Source organism: Camelus bactrianus, chromosome 29, assembly GCF_048773025.1.
Source record: "Camelus bactrianus isolate YW-2024 breed Bactrian camel chromosome 29, ASM4877302v1, whole genome shotgun sequence".
NCBI lineage: Eukaryota > Metazoa > Chordata > Mammalia > Artiodactyla > Camelidae > Camelus > Camelus bactrianus.
Genome location: NC_133567.1, coordinates 14,908,672 through 14,924,507, shown reverse-complemented (window position 1 = coordinate 14,924,507; position 15,836 = coordinate 14,908,672). Strand labels below are relative to the sequence as shown.

Below are 15,836 nucleotides of genomic sequence, written 5' to 3'. Positions count from 1 at the left end.
AACTACTTAAAAATCATTTATTATACCCGATGTTTCCCTTTCCCAAGAGATTGTAGAACTGGCCCCATTTTTTAAAAAATACTTGAGAAATCAGTAGGGGGCAGTATGTTAATTACAGTTTGCAGGTGGGAAAATTCAGGCTTTGAATTTTAAGTTTCACTTGTCCTCAAAATACCCATGTGCTTACGTAAGTTACACCACAAATATTTCCCCAGTTACCCTGATTTGGGAAGTGTTATTTTGAGCCCCATTGTTTAGAATCACACTAAGAAGCTGAACCGTGTTAATATTCAGAAATCCAGTACTAAGCCATTTGAAGGAAAGGCAAGAAATTCACATTTTATGCAAGCAGCAAATGACGGAGAAACACTGTTGTTTCCCCAAACCAAAAAATGTCAATGTTCACAATGTCAACACCGTTGCCACCTTCCACACGCCTTTGTGTGATCTCTGAAAGTTTCACAGACCAAGTCATGTTTTGTTTCCAAATGTAGATTCATTGTAAGTGGCTTGTCAGTTGGGTTCACTTGACAGCACTCAAGGTTGCGGCAGTAATTGCCCTTCCTTGTTAAATATTCTAGCAGCATTTGCTGCAGTGTTGAAAGTTTTATGATCATTATGAGAGGATATTCAATTTTTTCCCCCGTGGTTCACTTAATTTTAGTTTCAGAGCATTTAGGAAAACGGCCCCTGACAGGTGTGAACTTAGAGTTTTGAGGGAATTGACAAATAAAGTGAAAAAGAAGAAGAAACTCAAGAACGGGCCATGCTCGGTAAGCTCAAGTATTCCTTCTGCTGAAAGGCGTCCCCACCGGTGCTGAGATGGCGTAAGCCTGTGTGAACCCAGAGGCCCAGGCGACTGGAACTGGCTGGCCAAGTGCGTCAGGGTAAACGAGATTAGATCCTAAAGCCACGCTCTGACAACCTTTTTCTGAACAATGGTGTCTTAAGAGGCTTAGGTCACAACACAGGGAGCTTCTCAGAGGCAGCCCTATTGTAGGGACCAGATGTGTGCTTTACCTGCCTACCGTTCATTTTCAAAGAAAGACGACGACTCCATCCTCCTCCAAGTTATTTTCTGGTTATGCTTACAAGGGGTCTCTGCCTACAAGGGGTTTTTAGGTCTGTTAAAAGAACTATAAGAAGGGGTTAGTTCTTTAAACAGCTAACTACCGTAGTAACTTCTGAGATAAGAAATCACTGTTTAAACCAAAAGAGATGAACACGTTTTAATCGGATCCATGGAGTTACAGGCTCAAAACATTGGATTTAACCCATTCAACTGAGGCAGGGAATAACAGTTTCCTATTTCTTAAGGACTATCAGAGTTTGCCATATTCCAAAGATTAGCTACAAAAGGCCCTTTATCTTGGGTAAATTACCGATTGTATGTGTAGAGGGAAATAAGATACAAATCTACCCTGCTAGCACACCCCCTAGTGGAATTTCAGCATAGTACAACCTGGGGGGCCAAAAACATCCCAGGTATGTAGGACGTAAGTAACCAAGGCTGGAATGGACTTTCCCAAGTCCAGTAGCTGTAACTACAACACAGCCAGAAACCTTCTTATTCGCTGAGCACTCCAAAACAGGCCAGCAAACAAGACCTGTCGCCCTATCCTAGGCACATAGCTGGACCGGACAGAGGCAACCTGCCTACTCAGCACAACTGAAACAGGCTTTTAGTTTCTGAAAGAACTAGAACAGAACTTTGAGCTAAATCTGCTACTAATATTCCTTAAGTTTAAAGAAAAGGGGGGTGGTTCCTACTTAAAGAAAGTTACTCTACCTCCCAAGTGAGGTCATTAAACTGCTTGAAAGTTTTCCGATTGCCACGTCTTAGATACGTTCAAGTCACTAAAGTCAATTTACTAGAATTTGCCAAAGATCTTGAAAATCTGAAAAATGGTTAGGGCAAAAACAAATGTCAAGGGAGAGAGCAAGTGGAGATGGTGAGCAGTTACGCACTTAACTGTGGGGTCTGTGGCTCCTTGGGGCCGCAGGGACCCAGGCCTGCAGCAAACGGCCGAGGACGCCGCTGCGCGCCCTCTCTTTGCTAATTCTGAAAAACCTCTTCCAGCAGTGTTAGCATTAGCGGGGGTTAACGAATGCTTCCACTCCGACAGGCCCTACAGATTAATTTCTACTCGGGCTGATAACGGATACAGCCCTAGAAGTAGAAATAACCAGGGAGAGAAGAACAAACACTAACTTTGCCTCCAGGCCTCAAGAGAAACACACTCAGTCAAACAAGAGAGGCCATTCCCTGAAGCAGGAATTCAAGACTATTCTACAAGGACTGTTCCCTTAATGTAGAAAGATACTATTTAGTCAACGTGGAAAGATTTTGAACGTGTTCATTTTTTTCCCTCGGGAGCAGCGATAACTTCGTCTGAACTATTCAACTTTGGTCTCCTGGCAAGACGGGACCAAAACGGCAGAACAGCCGGGAGTGCAGGGCCCCTCCAGCGGACAGTGAGGTGTCCAGCCCGGCTGGAGTTCAGGGTTCACCAGGGATATAATGGGTGATTAGCTTAGAAGGCAGGTGACAATCAGCTTTGGAAGGCCTCAGCTGCCATGCTGGTGAGCCGGGACTTTGTGCTGTGAACAGTACGGTCATGCAAGGGCTGCGGGTAGGTTCTGGTGAACATAGTCTTTGAACAGGCATATCGCAAACTCCAGTTTGCTTAGACAACACTAGGTTGGAGAGCAAAGGCTGGAAATGGGGAAAGAAGTTGGGCGATCCTTTGCAGAGTCCAGGCAAGAGGTGATGGAAGCACACAGGAGGAAGTAGGAAGGAGGGGGTCGAAGCACATGGCACCAACACAACAGTCTGGATTCGAAGACCCACGAATGTGCAGGATGGAGAATTAAAGATACTGCTGAGGTTTCCAAGCCTGGTACTGGCCATACCAGGAAACTCAAAAGAGGCAAAGAAGAGTTAGTCCAGTTTTGAGACTTGCTGACTTTAGGGACTGCTTGGAATAGCCAAGACAGCTGTGTGAATTTGGGAACTGTCTTAGAAATCACAGTTAAAGCCTCTGAAATAAACATATTACCCAGCTAGAAGAGCACAGTGAGAAGAGGTTTGAGCACGCCGTGCTAAAGAAGCCATCACCTTTCGGAGGTAGGGAGGCTAAGAGGAATGGGAAGACACGAATAGAAGCAACAGAAAGTGGGCTTATAGCGGGAGCTGGAGCGCTAGAGTTTCAGAAAGATGGTCAACAGGCCTACGTTCTGCAGAAACGTCAGGCCGCACGTTGGATTTGGCCATTAGCGGAGCCCGGCTATTTTTTCATGTGACATTGGTTCCTTGGCAATGTTTTCTAAACAATTGAGATAACCAGACCCAGATGAGAACATACAGCAAAGGTGTTGGGAAGACTTACAGAATGGTTCCCCACTCACACCACTTATGTAAAGTGACAGTTTATCATGCCATAGATGCTGACTTCTAATAGCACCAGATTTGGGTCCAGCATATAATGTATCAAATATAGAAACTCAAAGCTCAGTGAGCATGTGATCTTATTTTGTGTTAGGAAAAAAAGGCTATGAAATGACCCTGTTAGGTGTGTACTGAGTTCCAGGTATCCATACAAAAGAGATGTTTTAACTCAGTTTTTAACTGTGACCATGAGAATTAATAAGATAAAGTATGCTTATCTTAGGTCAATTTACAGGTCAGTTCAAGACATAAAAAGTTTGTTTCTAAAGCTCAACATTTGATTTGTAAGCCTATGAATTTATTTAATAACAAAAGCCAGCTCTAGTACAGAATTAAAAATATGCCAAGAATTCCAAGTTTTTAGTAGCTAATCCTAAGACAGGAAAATAATACTCTATAAAATATTTAGTCTAAGAATTCTTAATATTACAGTTTAGAGGCAATATCAGCCAAAAAGTTTTATAAGAATACGCTAGAAATTTTTTTTTTAATTCTAAATCTAAGAAGCCTTGAACAAAATTAGGTTTCTCTAACTGGAGAACAGAGGAATACAGTATTTGAGATTAAAAACAAGTAAATCACATAAGAACTTAAAATATTAATGATTAGGGACCATTCATGAGCTATTAGGTACAGCCACAGCACTAATGTCTTTAAGTGCTACATTACTCAGATCTAGCTGGTGGGCTTTTACTTTTCCTGGATGGATTTTAACTAAATAGACTTTAGACATTTGGATATAGATAAATGCCTAATTCAGTAATTAGTATTTTAAAACTGTGAAACCTTTTAAGTTAAGTGGTCTATTAATTAACTACCAATTATCTTGTCTGACTATCATATCAATAGAAGTAAATTACCGACTAGCTATTTGACAGATTTAGTCCTTTACCACACAAAATTTCTTCAGAACACAAAAGGCTTGGAGTTAAATGCTTTTGCTTCCCCCTTTTGGCTAATCAGGGATCAATGTGCGGCTCACACATAAAGGCCAAATGCAGCTTTGGTCAAAAAGGATCTATAGATAAACTTTGTCTTTTAGAAATGGCAAGCTAAGTTTTAAGATTCCTCTTAAAAAATAACAAGTGAAGCAACAGCAATGTTTTGGGGGAAACATGGGTTGGCAGTGCCTATATGAAGACCAACTTTCCATATTTCAAAGGCTACCAGAGGGCTAGTTTCAAGCTTTTGCATCTCACCCAGATACTGAGAGAGCCTAAGTGGATGGTTTTTTCTTTTTTTTTCTTTTTCCTGATTTATGCCAAAGTTCAAGTGCACGGTATTGCATACATTCTCATGTTCTTGATTATGCTGATTAGAACCTGCCCCACATCTATCACTTCTTGACTGGTGACCAAGAGAAGGTGCCCAGGAGAGCTGCTGGTGATAACACTGGCAGATGACGTGTCACAGCAGACTGGAGGGCTGTGCGGAATAACGCCAAGGATGGCAAAGACTTCTAACGCGTTTAGGAATAGGTCCGAGGTTAAGAAGCAGCAAGGAAGGAACTGCAGCAGGAATCCTCTTCTAGAGGCTCAGCCACTGGAAGACACACGTGGTCACCACATATGCATACTGAGCTGATTCAAACTGGTCTGTCAACACCAGCCTTCGCACAGTCGCTAGCCTCACACCAATGAGCAGGGTTAAAACACTGAGGATGAGCACAGAGGTGGGGCAGGGAGGACGGACAAGCCGTGAAGGAAAACAAAAGGACATGTACACAGTAACGAGTGTGAGCCCGTCTCACTGAGATCCTGTCAATCATACGCAGCTTGAATTAGTCCGACATAATGCTTACCTCTTGAAACTTCAGCAGCCAGACCCACGTGCGCAGTCTCTGAATAGGCTGTCTTCTAAATATTTAAGCAGAAGCCTCGCCTCTATTATCAAACATTTACTGAGGGACAAGGAGTGAGTTCTGGTCCTGGCCGCGGAAAATAAATAGATGTCCATAACAAACTGCCTGCAGACCGCTTGCCATCTACTTGGGCGTTTCAGGGCACAATGTGGCAGAAGTCACACCAAAGAGCACACACTGTGCACAAAAGATGGGGATGATAGCAAACGCTGTGAGAGATCAATGGGAAGAAGAGACGAGTCATCTAACTGCATCTTCGCCAGCAAACAAGGGGTCGGAAGAGATGACCTCTAAGGAGCCTTGCCGCTCTGACAGGCTAGATGCCAGAAAGGGACTGGAGTGGGGATAGAAGCTTGGATTAACAACTCGAGGTAGGCCTCACAAGGTCTGCAGCCCAGAGAAGAGGGCCTTCCAGGCAGGGAGAGTGTGACCAATGGTTTGAAGCAGGAGCGCCCACAGCTCTTCAGTGAAGTCCATGTGGTTTCTAGTTTCCTGCCTATGACTTTAACTCTGGGTGAGGATCAACATATGGTTGATTATGTTATGAAAACAGACATCAACTGCTCCTTGAAAGTCTGGCTCGAGATGATCTGTTCAAATGACTGAACAAGTCTTTGCTCAGCTGATCCACTCTTTAAAATGCATGGGGCAACTTCTTTTCCCCTCCCAGATACAGTAAAAAGACACGCTGGTTATTTTTTCTGGAAGGAAAACAGTACAGGCCAATATATCTTTGGACAGTTACCATGAACATTTTCACCTAAAAGGACTACTGGAAGGGAAGCCGAACTCAGTGGTTCTTATACTTAAACCACCCCCCCTCCCAATCCCCCCACACACAAAAAAATCACTGTAAAAATTATAGTAAGTCTTTTTTTAAATTTTGGTTGCTAGATCTCTTCTTAAAAGGTTTATAGGTCTTGGCAAGAAGTCAGAAATTCCAACTCTAAAATGAATTTTCTGACTCAATTTTGTAATTCTTAAGTTCAGATGCTTAGGGGAAAAACAGCTGGAGAATTCAGGAGCCTCCCATATTTTAATATGAAGTGACGTCATTACTGTCAAGGCTTCCAAGAACTCCCTAAATTGTGTAGTTAAGCAACATCTGAAAGCAAAGTAAGGACTCTGGGAAGGTGGCCTGCTCCTCCTTTATATATAGATTCAGTTCCACAATAATTTGTCTATTGAAAGTTTGATTCAATTTTCTCCTTAGGTTAGAAAGTGTATCACATGTCTATCAACTAATGTGCATTTTCCAAGCTGAGGCGATGGATTTTGTGTACTTAACATTAACACACTCTAAACTAGCTCTTTTTATAGGATGTCTAGCATAGAGAAGCTGCTTTCTTCTTACTAGTATTTAATTGCAAAATGTATGAGGTTTCTTTAAAAATCTGGTTACTTTTGAAACTGTGCAACTCAGAGAAATAATCATGCAGAGAAAGTGGGCAGGATGGTTAAACTTCAGAGTATTTTGTGTAGGTGAAAGTTCATAGTCTGGACACCGTGCACCATCTCAAAGATTATTGGGGGTAAAAAACCAGCCCTGGTGTTTACGGCTCATACCTAGCTGGAGTTTCTATGGCAGCCTCATCCTCACTTGTCTTTAAATATGAAAACTACAGTCCACCTGCAATTTACACATGCCTTTTATTTCCAATGGCAGCTGCTTGTTTTACTCAGAAGTATTAACACAAGATTCTTGATAAACTGTACTGCCAAGTTTATTCAGTTGTGCTGGCCTTTCCTCACCCGATCCACCCCCTTGTCACTTGCTGCAGGTTCCTGTGGCCCCCACAGCAGCAAGGACTTTATTCTTCCCCACCCCCACTGCACACAACATATACACACACCTACGCAAGCGTGCGCACACACAAGCACACTCAAAGTCCTCCGAACTGCATTGAGTAACCTCCTTCCTCATTTAAAGCATAGATATGAGTTTAGCTCATGTCATTTATACGTTCATTTCTAGAGCTTTGGAAATGAATAAAGCTCGTGTTTGAAAATAAAACATTAAAAATAAGCTTCTTCCAGGATCAGAGAAATGGTTTGCTGTTCAAGGAGCAAAATTTGAATAAGTACTTCTAAAGCCAGATTAAGTTTTTAAGCAATTGCTAAAAAATTAATGAGGTTTAATGTGACCTATTTAGGAGAAACAGTTCTTTGTTGTGCTCTGTTAGAAGGCTAACCCGCCTATAGGGAAACAACAACAGAAAAGTTATCTCCTTACCCTTTCTTTCCTGGATCCCACCTGCCTACAAAAGTAACGGGGAACTACTACAGGGGGAAGAAAAGCATAAAGTGGGTCAAGAGTGTACAGTTATAGGGGAAAATAGTCGCACCTACCATTCCTGAAGATCAGTTCTGCTGGAAAACGGGGGTCAGTTCTGCCCACAGAGCAGAGGGCCCTCCCCTCTCATCTACTTAGATGATGTAATAACTCTGATGGTGAGACGCTGATATGGTGCAAGTCCCTGGTTCCCCAGGTCTTACAATCCCCCTGCTCCCTATACAGGGACTCTGTGGTCCTATCAGGGTGACTTCTGTTCTCGGAAGAGACGGCATCTTCTAAGCTGAGAAAGTTCTGAGATTCACTCCAACAAGACAATGCCACAGACCCTAGGGATGATCAATGGATGTTAAGCGACTGCCAGGGTGGCCTGACCACTCCCACTGGACCACAAATGCTGATCTCAGAATCTTTGGCACTTTCTGAAATGTGGCTGAGCAGTAATTTGGAAGCCTAAACTCTGACTATAGGAATTCATAAGAACAACCAATGTTTTACAAACTCAACAGAAAGTAAAATAAACAAATCCGGGGTTTTATGCTCCCTCTTGTTATTTTTATGGCAATCTTTCAAACTAGTTCAAAATGTTCAGTGCTCTACCTTCTCTAGAAATACTGAATGGCTGGGGGGGGGGGGTTGGTGGCAGAAAACAACAATTTAATAGTAACTGGCATATGTTGCAACTCACCAGGGGGGGAATAGGGAATTAGAAGGAAGCTTTGTGGTGAAAGAGTGCAGGTGGCTTTCAGGCTGGTACTGAAGTCTCACTCCTTCCCAGCCTTTTTGCTGAGGAGGGCCCAGTAATAAAAACAACGATGTTTATATTTACCCAGAAGTGTGCGTGGCAATTGACCATCATGGTTCTCTCAATGAGCTCATCAGGACATTCCAGAAGGTGATGCCCAGACACCACGCCGGCATTATTGACCAGGACCGAGACCTCGCCAACTTCCTTGCGGACCTTTTCCGCTGTCAGGTAGACATTCTCCCTTTTCCCCACATCACAGGTGTAGGTAAAAACCTGCAAGTTACAGTGGGGCAGAATTTCTTCCTCACCATTTCCAGCTGTCCTCAGAAGTCCAGATGAAGGAGAAAAAAAAATGGAACAGAGAAGAGGAGGGAGTGCAAAATGTGAGTCACATGGCTGTCAAGAGGACAAAGATCACACAAAACAAAAATACTACAGTGAGCTTCAAATTTCTAACACAGTTAAGGCTTGCCAATGACTGAACTTACAGCTGCCTTCCTCCCCCAAAAGTCTTTGGGAATTACAGTAATTTACTGGATAACTTTGCTTAGGGGAAAATCATGTAATTGTGACAAGCCCAATACAAGTCAGACCTCATGGGATTGGCTTCCTGGAGCTAAAGACACCTGGAATGAACTGATCTCAGCCCAGAGAGTAACACCCCCTCCTCCCAAACACACACGCTACACACTTCTTTTTTGGGAGAAACAGTGGCCAGAAGCCGGCTCTTTACTCTTTAGTATAGGCACTCTGAAAATGGAAACTCACCTCTAGGCTCACAAATCAAAATTATAATTAATAACCTGAACTCATCCAAAGCCAAGAAATGAACCTCAAGTTTCTCATGAAAAAGTGGGGGTCACAGTGGTTTATTCCAACTGGAGTAGCTAAACTCCCCTAAGAAGCACCCTCACATAAATCAAGTTTACAGGTAAATATGCAGTTTTACCACATAAGAACTCAATTAAAAAAATCCAAATCTCTTCCCTGGAATACCGTTCTTTCTTTCTTGTCAGGGAGCACAAAAATCTGTATTTGCTACCGTTTTTGACCTTTGATTTTCTGATTTAAAAGGCAGGTGCCAAACATTTTGGTGACAAACGATCAATATGAGGGTGGAGTGGTACCCAAGCTAATCTTCCTGGTAGAGTTCAATGTTTTCCCTGGAAATGAAAAATTGTCAAAAATCAAGAGCCACTATCAAATCTCCCGGACCAATACTTATGGTTACTTATGGTCTCCACTATGGCCTTTTCTTTAAAAAGTGTCAGATTTAGGTTAGTTAATAAATATACAAAAATGCAGATTTCCTAAGGTTACCCCAAGCATGGAATACATTTTACAATAAGGCTTAAATCCTTCGACCGTTTTCCCTTAAGAGACAGGGTACCTTTCAATCAGTCCGAGTATGTAACTAAAGTACTGACTTACCTCTGGTGAAACAATGTAATTATTTCCTCCTGACTAAAGTTATAGTGAAATCATCAATGCTGCCCTCATCTCGGAGGTTGAGACCGCAGTGACATACACACATGCATCAGTCGAGTCTGAGAACAACTTCCCAAAGACTCTAGTTTTCCATCGCAAACCAGACTGAGGCATTTCTTTAGGATTCAGATCTGTAGTAACAAGTTCCCTGGACTTGCTTAGCCTCAGAGGGCTTAGAAAACCCCACAGTCGTCCCCAAAAGGACAGGAGCTCCGCTAAGGCAAGGCTTTGGCGTACTTTCTCCCTTCTAATACAGAGGTGATCATGTTCCTTTATCAGGGGGCAAATTCCACTCGCAGAAGACCGCCTGGGGGTGGGGGGATGCTCTTCTTCGAGAGCAGGTCTGCCCATGACAGTGGGGTTTCAAGGCCCTCTGGGGGTAGGGCGCGGGGGTGGGAAGAGGCTTGACGCAACAATGCTCGAGCGCAGGTCCGGTTACCTCGCAGCGCCGCGGCGTCCGCTGCCTCCAGGTCGCGGTAGATGTGGCGCACCATGCCCGCCGTCTCCTCGTTGCTCTGAGTGTTGATGTCCCAGAGCACCAGCAGCGCCCGGCGCCGGGCGAACTCGAGCGCGAAGAGGCGGCCCAGGCCGCTGCCGGCGCCCGTAATGAGGCACACCTGGCCCGCCACGCTCTTCTCTTTGGGCCGCACCAGCCAGCGCGCCGCGGCCAGGACGAACGCCCAGAGCACTTTGAAAGTGACCACGAAGAACTCCACCACGATGTTCATCGCGACGTCCGGGGCCCCGCACGAGCCCAGCGCCCGCGTCCGCGCCCACCCCGCGCCGCGCAGCCGGGCTCCCGGCCCCGGGTCGCTTGTCAGAGCGGCCGGGATGAGCAGGCTGCGCCCCGCCCCCGCCCCCGAGGTGCCCGCCGGGCTGGAGTGCGCGTCGCCGCTCTCTGCTTGCGCGGGGCCACTCCCGCCCGGGTTCGGCGCGGTGGCCCCGGGCTGTGCCCTCCGCGAAGCCGCCCGGCTCGGCGCCTCCTGCCGGCTGCCGCCCGCCCGTCCGGGAGCGCCCGCCCGTCTGGCTGGTCCCAATGCAGCGGCGGTGACAGCCGCGACTTAGGAGGCGCGCGCGGCTCTCATGGTCAAGCCGCTGCCGCCCGAGCGTCCCCGGAGCCGGCGCGGCGGCTCCCTTTCACCCCGGGGGAGGGGCGCGCAGCGGAGACGGCACGGGCCGGCCGGCCGCCGCGGGAGTTGTCAACTTGACCCAAGTTGCGAAAGGGTGGGAGAGTGGGGTGCGGGGCAGCGGGAACGCCAGGAAGGGGCGACTCGCTCGGCGCCGGCGAGCGCTCCCCAACGGCTTGCAGCTGCCTCCTGGGTCTCGTGTCCCCGTGCCCTGCACTCCCCGAGGCTGTCACTCAGGCACCGGGCTCCGCAGCGATGCTTGCAAGTCGGAGCGCTCCCGGCCGCCTCTGAGCGGGCTCCACACTCCGCGCTATATAACCCGCGACCGGGAAGAGCCGGCGGCGGCATCGGCCCTCCCTCCGCTCGGCCCTCCCCGCCCCCGGGCGCACCCCGCCCCCGGCCCAGCCCCCCGCCCGCCCGCCGTCCGCCGAACCGCGGCGGGGCAGCCCCTCTCACATGGCCGTGGCCGCAGCCTCCAGCCTTCTCGCACCTCCCTTCGCGGTTCACGCCCCCCGCCGTGGGGTGTCCCGGCCGCCGCCTGCCGGGCCGGACGGTCAGCATTGCCCCGGCCATCCTTGTCCGGCCGTCCGGTCCTCGTTTGTCCCTGTCTCGTCGCTTTCGTTAACCAGGGATCTCTGGGTGGCCCCGCATGCGATCAGGCGCTGCGGAAGACAGCCCTGCAGGCTGGCGGAACGAAGAGAAGGACCTCGGCAGCGCGGCAACGGGCGTGCCGGTCTACGGCCAGGGTTGGCAGAGAGCCGAGAAGGCGGTCAAAATCCGGGAGCGACTTAGAACCGTAGGGACGTGGGCCAAAAGGCTCTCAATTTCCCCGGCTGGAATTACCACCTCTGTGGTCCTCTACAGCCCCGGTCAAGAATTGCCCTTCCGACAGGCTGGCAAGGAAAGTGATGCATGCCGGGATTTGTAGTTCGCGCCCCAGCGGCGTGTTATTTGCCTATATCACTGGCTAGAATTCGAGCCCTACGCTGTCAACGCAGCCAAGGGATTAGGACCCCGAATAGTTAAGGCGTCAGCACTCTTGCTCTCATCATATTGATTAAAGAGTCTAACCAATGTACTCATTTTTTGTGATACAAATTTTACCCGAAACTTGATCGTAAGAGGCTGAATCAGGCAGTTCTTAATTCTGCATCTGCAAGGCTAGTTCTCAGTTCTGAGTTCTTTTCTGGCTTATCCCGGGACACCTATAAGTCATGGGGCTTCACGCTAACCGTCTTTAAGTGGGCAGCGCGCATGCGCCGACTTCCTCTTTCCCGGCTGGAACCATGGAGGGTGCAGAGTAAGTTTCTCTTCGTCTTCTGAAGAATCCTTCTCCATCCCTGAAACCAGAGGCTTTTTGTTGCACTTTCCCCCGCTCCCACTGTAGCCAGTACTTTTGCCAACTTATCTGTGTGTTTGTGACGTTTTGTGACACTAGTGGTGGTCCCAGGTTAAGATGGAATTCAGGCGGCCTTGGGGCAAAGGCTTTGGAGATACGGCAACACGGTGTGAGTTGAGTGTGTGCGGGACCGGCCGGTTGTCCAGTCCACCTTCTTTTAAGGGAGGCTCAGAACCCCTGAATTGGCTGGCATTTGCCCCAGGCGTCCTTGCCATCGGGCGTTTGCTTACAGCATGTGGAGCTGGAGGCTTGAACCAGAGTGGTAGTTGAGGTTTTGTTTTCGAGACTCTTAAGCTTCTTAGACTCAGACTCGCTGATTGTCTAGGGATGAGTGTGTTGCAGCAGTCTTTTAGTCTGTACTCTTCGCTGTTGATATTTTTGTTGTGGGAGCCCGGGACTGATCGTAGGTAAAATGTGATTATCTTTGACTCGTTTAAGGAAAGTGGTCCCTGCTAAAGAGAAGAAAAAGAAGGTTCCTGCTGTACCAGAAACCCTTAAGAAAAAGCGGAAGAATTTCGCAGAGCTTAAGATCAAGCGCCTGAGAAAGAAGTTTGCCCAAAAGATGGTAAGTAATTTTAAGGGACGTAGAAGAGGCCCTGTAGTTGAAATGAGGTGGGTGTTCTGAACAAGACTTGTTTACTTCAGCTGCTGTACCTGTGGGCTTGGTTTTAGTACAACCTTTTCAAATGAAGGTAGTATCTCTCTCGGAAGGTTAGTGCTTACTGTGGTGAGAAAAACAAGTTTCAAGGGAAGCGTTTTTCTCTTAAAGAAGTGGTATTGCTAATTGTGTTTGTGAGCTAAAAAGCAGGTGAATAACTGATGTGGTTTTCAGCTTCGAAAGGCGAGGAGGAAGCTAATCTACGAAAAAGCTAAGCACTATCATAAGGAATACAGGCAGATGTACAGAACCGAGATTCGAATGGCCAGGATGGCAAGGAAAGCCGGCAACTTCTACGTACCTGCAGAACCCAAATTGGCATTTGTCATCAGAATCAGAGGGTGAGTTCAGTTTTTACTGCATTCTGATTTTAAAGAGAAAGCTACACGATCCCAGCAAAAGTTTGCATTGCTTGTTGGGGCCTTGGTTCTGAAACATTGGAATAAAGATGTTTTGGGAATAACTAGAACAAAGGGGAGTTACTTTCATGGTTGTAAGCCCTATGCCCAAAGCCTCTCCATTCTCTGAACACTTGAGTTCAGTGTCCTGGGGATTAACTTCAAAAGTAGTTAAAATGTTGCCTTAGAAGTGCTATAACAGATGTATATAATACTAGGAAGTAGTAAGAGGGTCAGGGAAAGTTTTAAATGTCAAAGGTGTGTGTCAGAAGACAGTTTACTTACAGGGGAGGCAAGTTGGGAGAGGTGATAGAATATAACTAAAGGGAAAATTGGTCTCAGTAACAGGAGAGGATTCCTGTTCGGTCAGACTCCTGTTGCCCAAAATTACAACGATTAGTTTCCTTCTTTAATAAGTAAAAATGCTGATAAAAGCTAAACGAATTTGTCTTTTTCCACTGCAGTATCAATGGCGTGAGCCCAAAGGTTCGAAAGGTGTTGCAGCTTCTTCGCCTCCGTCAGATCTTCAATGGCACGTTTGTCAAGCTCAACAAGGCTTCAATTAACATGCTGAGAATTGTGGAACCATATATTGCATGGGGGTAGGTATCCTTTTGACTTCTGTTTGGTAAATTGGCTACATTAGCAAAATGAACTTTAGGTGTTTTGATAGTCCTTGCTGGTCTTGTTTGCTCATCTATGTCTTGTTTTTCATGTTTAGGTACCCAAACCTGAAGTCAGTAAATGAACTGATCTACAAGCGTGGTTATGGCAAAATCAAGAAGAAGCGAATCGCCCTGACAGATAACGCTTTGATTGCTCGATCTCTTGGTAGGTTCTGCCTCTTTGGGGAAAAGTTATTGTTATTAATTATAAAAATTATCCTATCAGTCAAAGGATTTTAAGTCTCCAAAAATTTAATAACTTTAATAATCTTGAAAATGCTCAGGTAAATATGGCATCATCTGCATGGAGGATCTGATTCATGAGATCTATACTGTTGGCAAACGTTTCAAAGAAGCAAACAACTTCCTATGGCCCTTCAAATTGTCTTCTCCACGAGGTGGAATGAAGAAAAAGACCACCCATTATGTAGAAGGTGGAGATGCTGGCAACAGGGAAGACCAGATCAACAGGCTTATTAGAAGGATGAACTAAGGTGAGCAACTGCCTCCTGAGAGAAGTTCACGTAATACTGGAGTAAAGTACCTTAAATGCCAATAAGGGTTTGGTTGAGTTCTAAGCAGTATTTTAGAGGGAGAAAACAACCATTTTATGATCGCAGTTGGTTTGGTTTCTCCTGGGGACATTTGTGGCAGGAAGAAAAAAATTTTTTTTCCTACTTAAAGATGGAAACTGAATTGGTACTTCTGTAACTTCCTGATTTATGTTAATTCTTAGTTTTTAAGGTGTTTCTTTTAATGGGTTTTTTTTTTCTTTTCAGGTATCTACCATGATTATTTTTGTAATCTGGTCAGTTAATTAATAAACAGTGACTGCCTTCAAATTGAAATGTTGGTGACTGATATCTTTTCTCTGCTGTCCCTTAACTATTGTGGCAAATCTTGGTGTGACAAAATTAAGGCAGATCAACAGCTTGTTGCATGCAAAACTTAGGGTCCAATTTGCGTCTTATGAAAACCATTCTTTGGGTTTATTAAAGACTTGTCTGTACAAAAAGATCCTAACTTTTCACTTTTGAATTGTGAGTTGGCCAAAATGGGTCGATTCTAAGAAAGCCAATTTCACAGCCCTTTGTGCATAATTTATAGGTAAGGTGATAAAGGTTCAGTTTGTGAATAAAATTATGTTGCTGAAATTCCATTTTCTCCGGCTTTGGCTTGCCTATAAATTAGCCTATAAGTGTATCATTTTCTTTCTGCATTTTACTTTTATGTTCTTGTTTTGCATCGTCTACCCACATTTAGGTGAATTTTTAGTAATTCCATTACATATTGTGTACATCATGAAGGAAAAAAATGAAATTTGTGCCCACGGATACAATTTCTTTTGGAACATCTAAAGTATTCCTAATGAAACTAGTGAGCAAAAACTTGAAAGGGAGAGTTGGCATTTTATAAATAACATTCCTCTATATTTTTATGGATGATCCCACCTAGACTAGTAAACCAGAAGGTTTTAAGTGTAGAGTGTAACCTGAAGTACATATGGTAACAGTGAAATTTGTGGTTGTCTTTCATTGTGCCAAGGGTATGATGCAGTAGGAAGCAGATGCCCTCGTCTCTTGACACTGTTGCACCAGGATCATTACTTCTTAGTATTTGAAAGTTGTTGAACAAATATATTTAAGAATTTGTTAAATTCTTGGGTCTCAAAGTCTGCTTCTCTGCATTAGTGAGTTTAGGGTCAACAAATCCTGGAGGGAAATCAAGAAAGTTATTTGTAAAAGTGTTAA

The 15,836-nt window shown here is 45.4% G+C and overlaps 2 protein-coding genes across 2 annotated transcripts in view; one reads left to right on the top strand and one right to left on the bottom strand.

Annotated features, from left to right (window-relative positions):
* RDH10 (retinol dehydrogenase 10) overlaps positions 1-11,362 on the bottom strand; it is a 28,074-nt gene extending 16,712 nt beyond the window's left edge. Inside the window, exons 1-2 of the mRNA XM_010951359.3 lie at positions 10,278-11,362; positions 8,432-8,667 (exon numbers count right to left, since the gene is read on the bottom strand). Coding sequence (XP_010949661.1) covers positions 8,432-8,667; positions 10,278-10,566 — 525 coding nt within the window. The 5' untranslated portion in view covers positions 10,567-11,362. The remainder of the gene's footprint in view (positions 1-8,431; positions 8,668-10,277) is intronic.
* Positions 11,363-12,110: 748 nt separating this feature from the next.
* RPL7 (ribosomal protein L7) lies at positions 12,111-14,933 on the top strand. The gene is made up of 7 exons (XM_010951347.3): positions 12,111-12,265; positions 12,803-12,929; positions 13,197-13,363; positions 13,885-14,022; positions 14,142-14,251; positions 14,370-14,579; positions 14,865-14,933. The coding sequence occupies exons 1-6, from the start codon at positions 12,252-12,254 to the stop codon at positions 14,576-14,578; spliced, it is 765 nt and encodes a 254-aa protein (XP_010949649.1). The 5' UTR covers positions 12,111-12,251; the 3' UTR covers position 14,579; positions 14,865-14,933.
* Positions 14,934-15,836: the final 903 nt, after the last annotated feature.

Excerpts from the sequence above, each read along its gene's own strand:
- RPL7 (XM_010951347.3), top strand. Across the intron at positions 13,364-13,884 it reads TTTGTCATCAGAATCAGAGG|TATCAATGGCGTGAGCCCAA; the intron begins GTGAGTTCAGTT and ends TTTCCACTGCAG. Across the intron at positions 14,023-14,141 it reads GAACCATATATTGCATGGGG|GTACCCAAACCTGAAGTCAG; the intron begins GTAGGTATCCTT and ends TTTCATGTTTAG.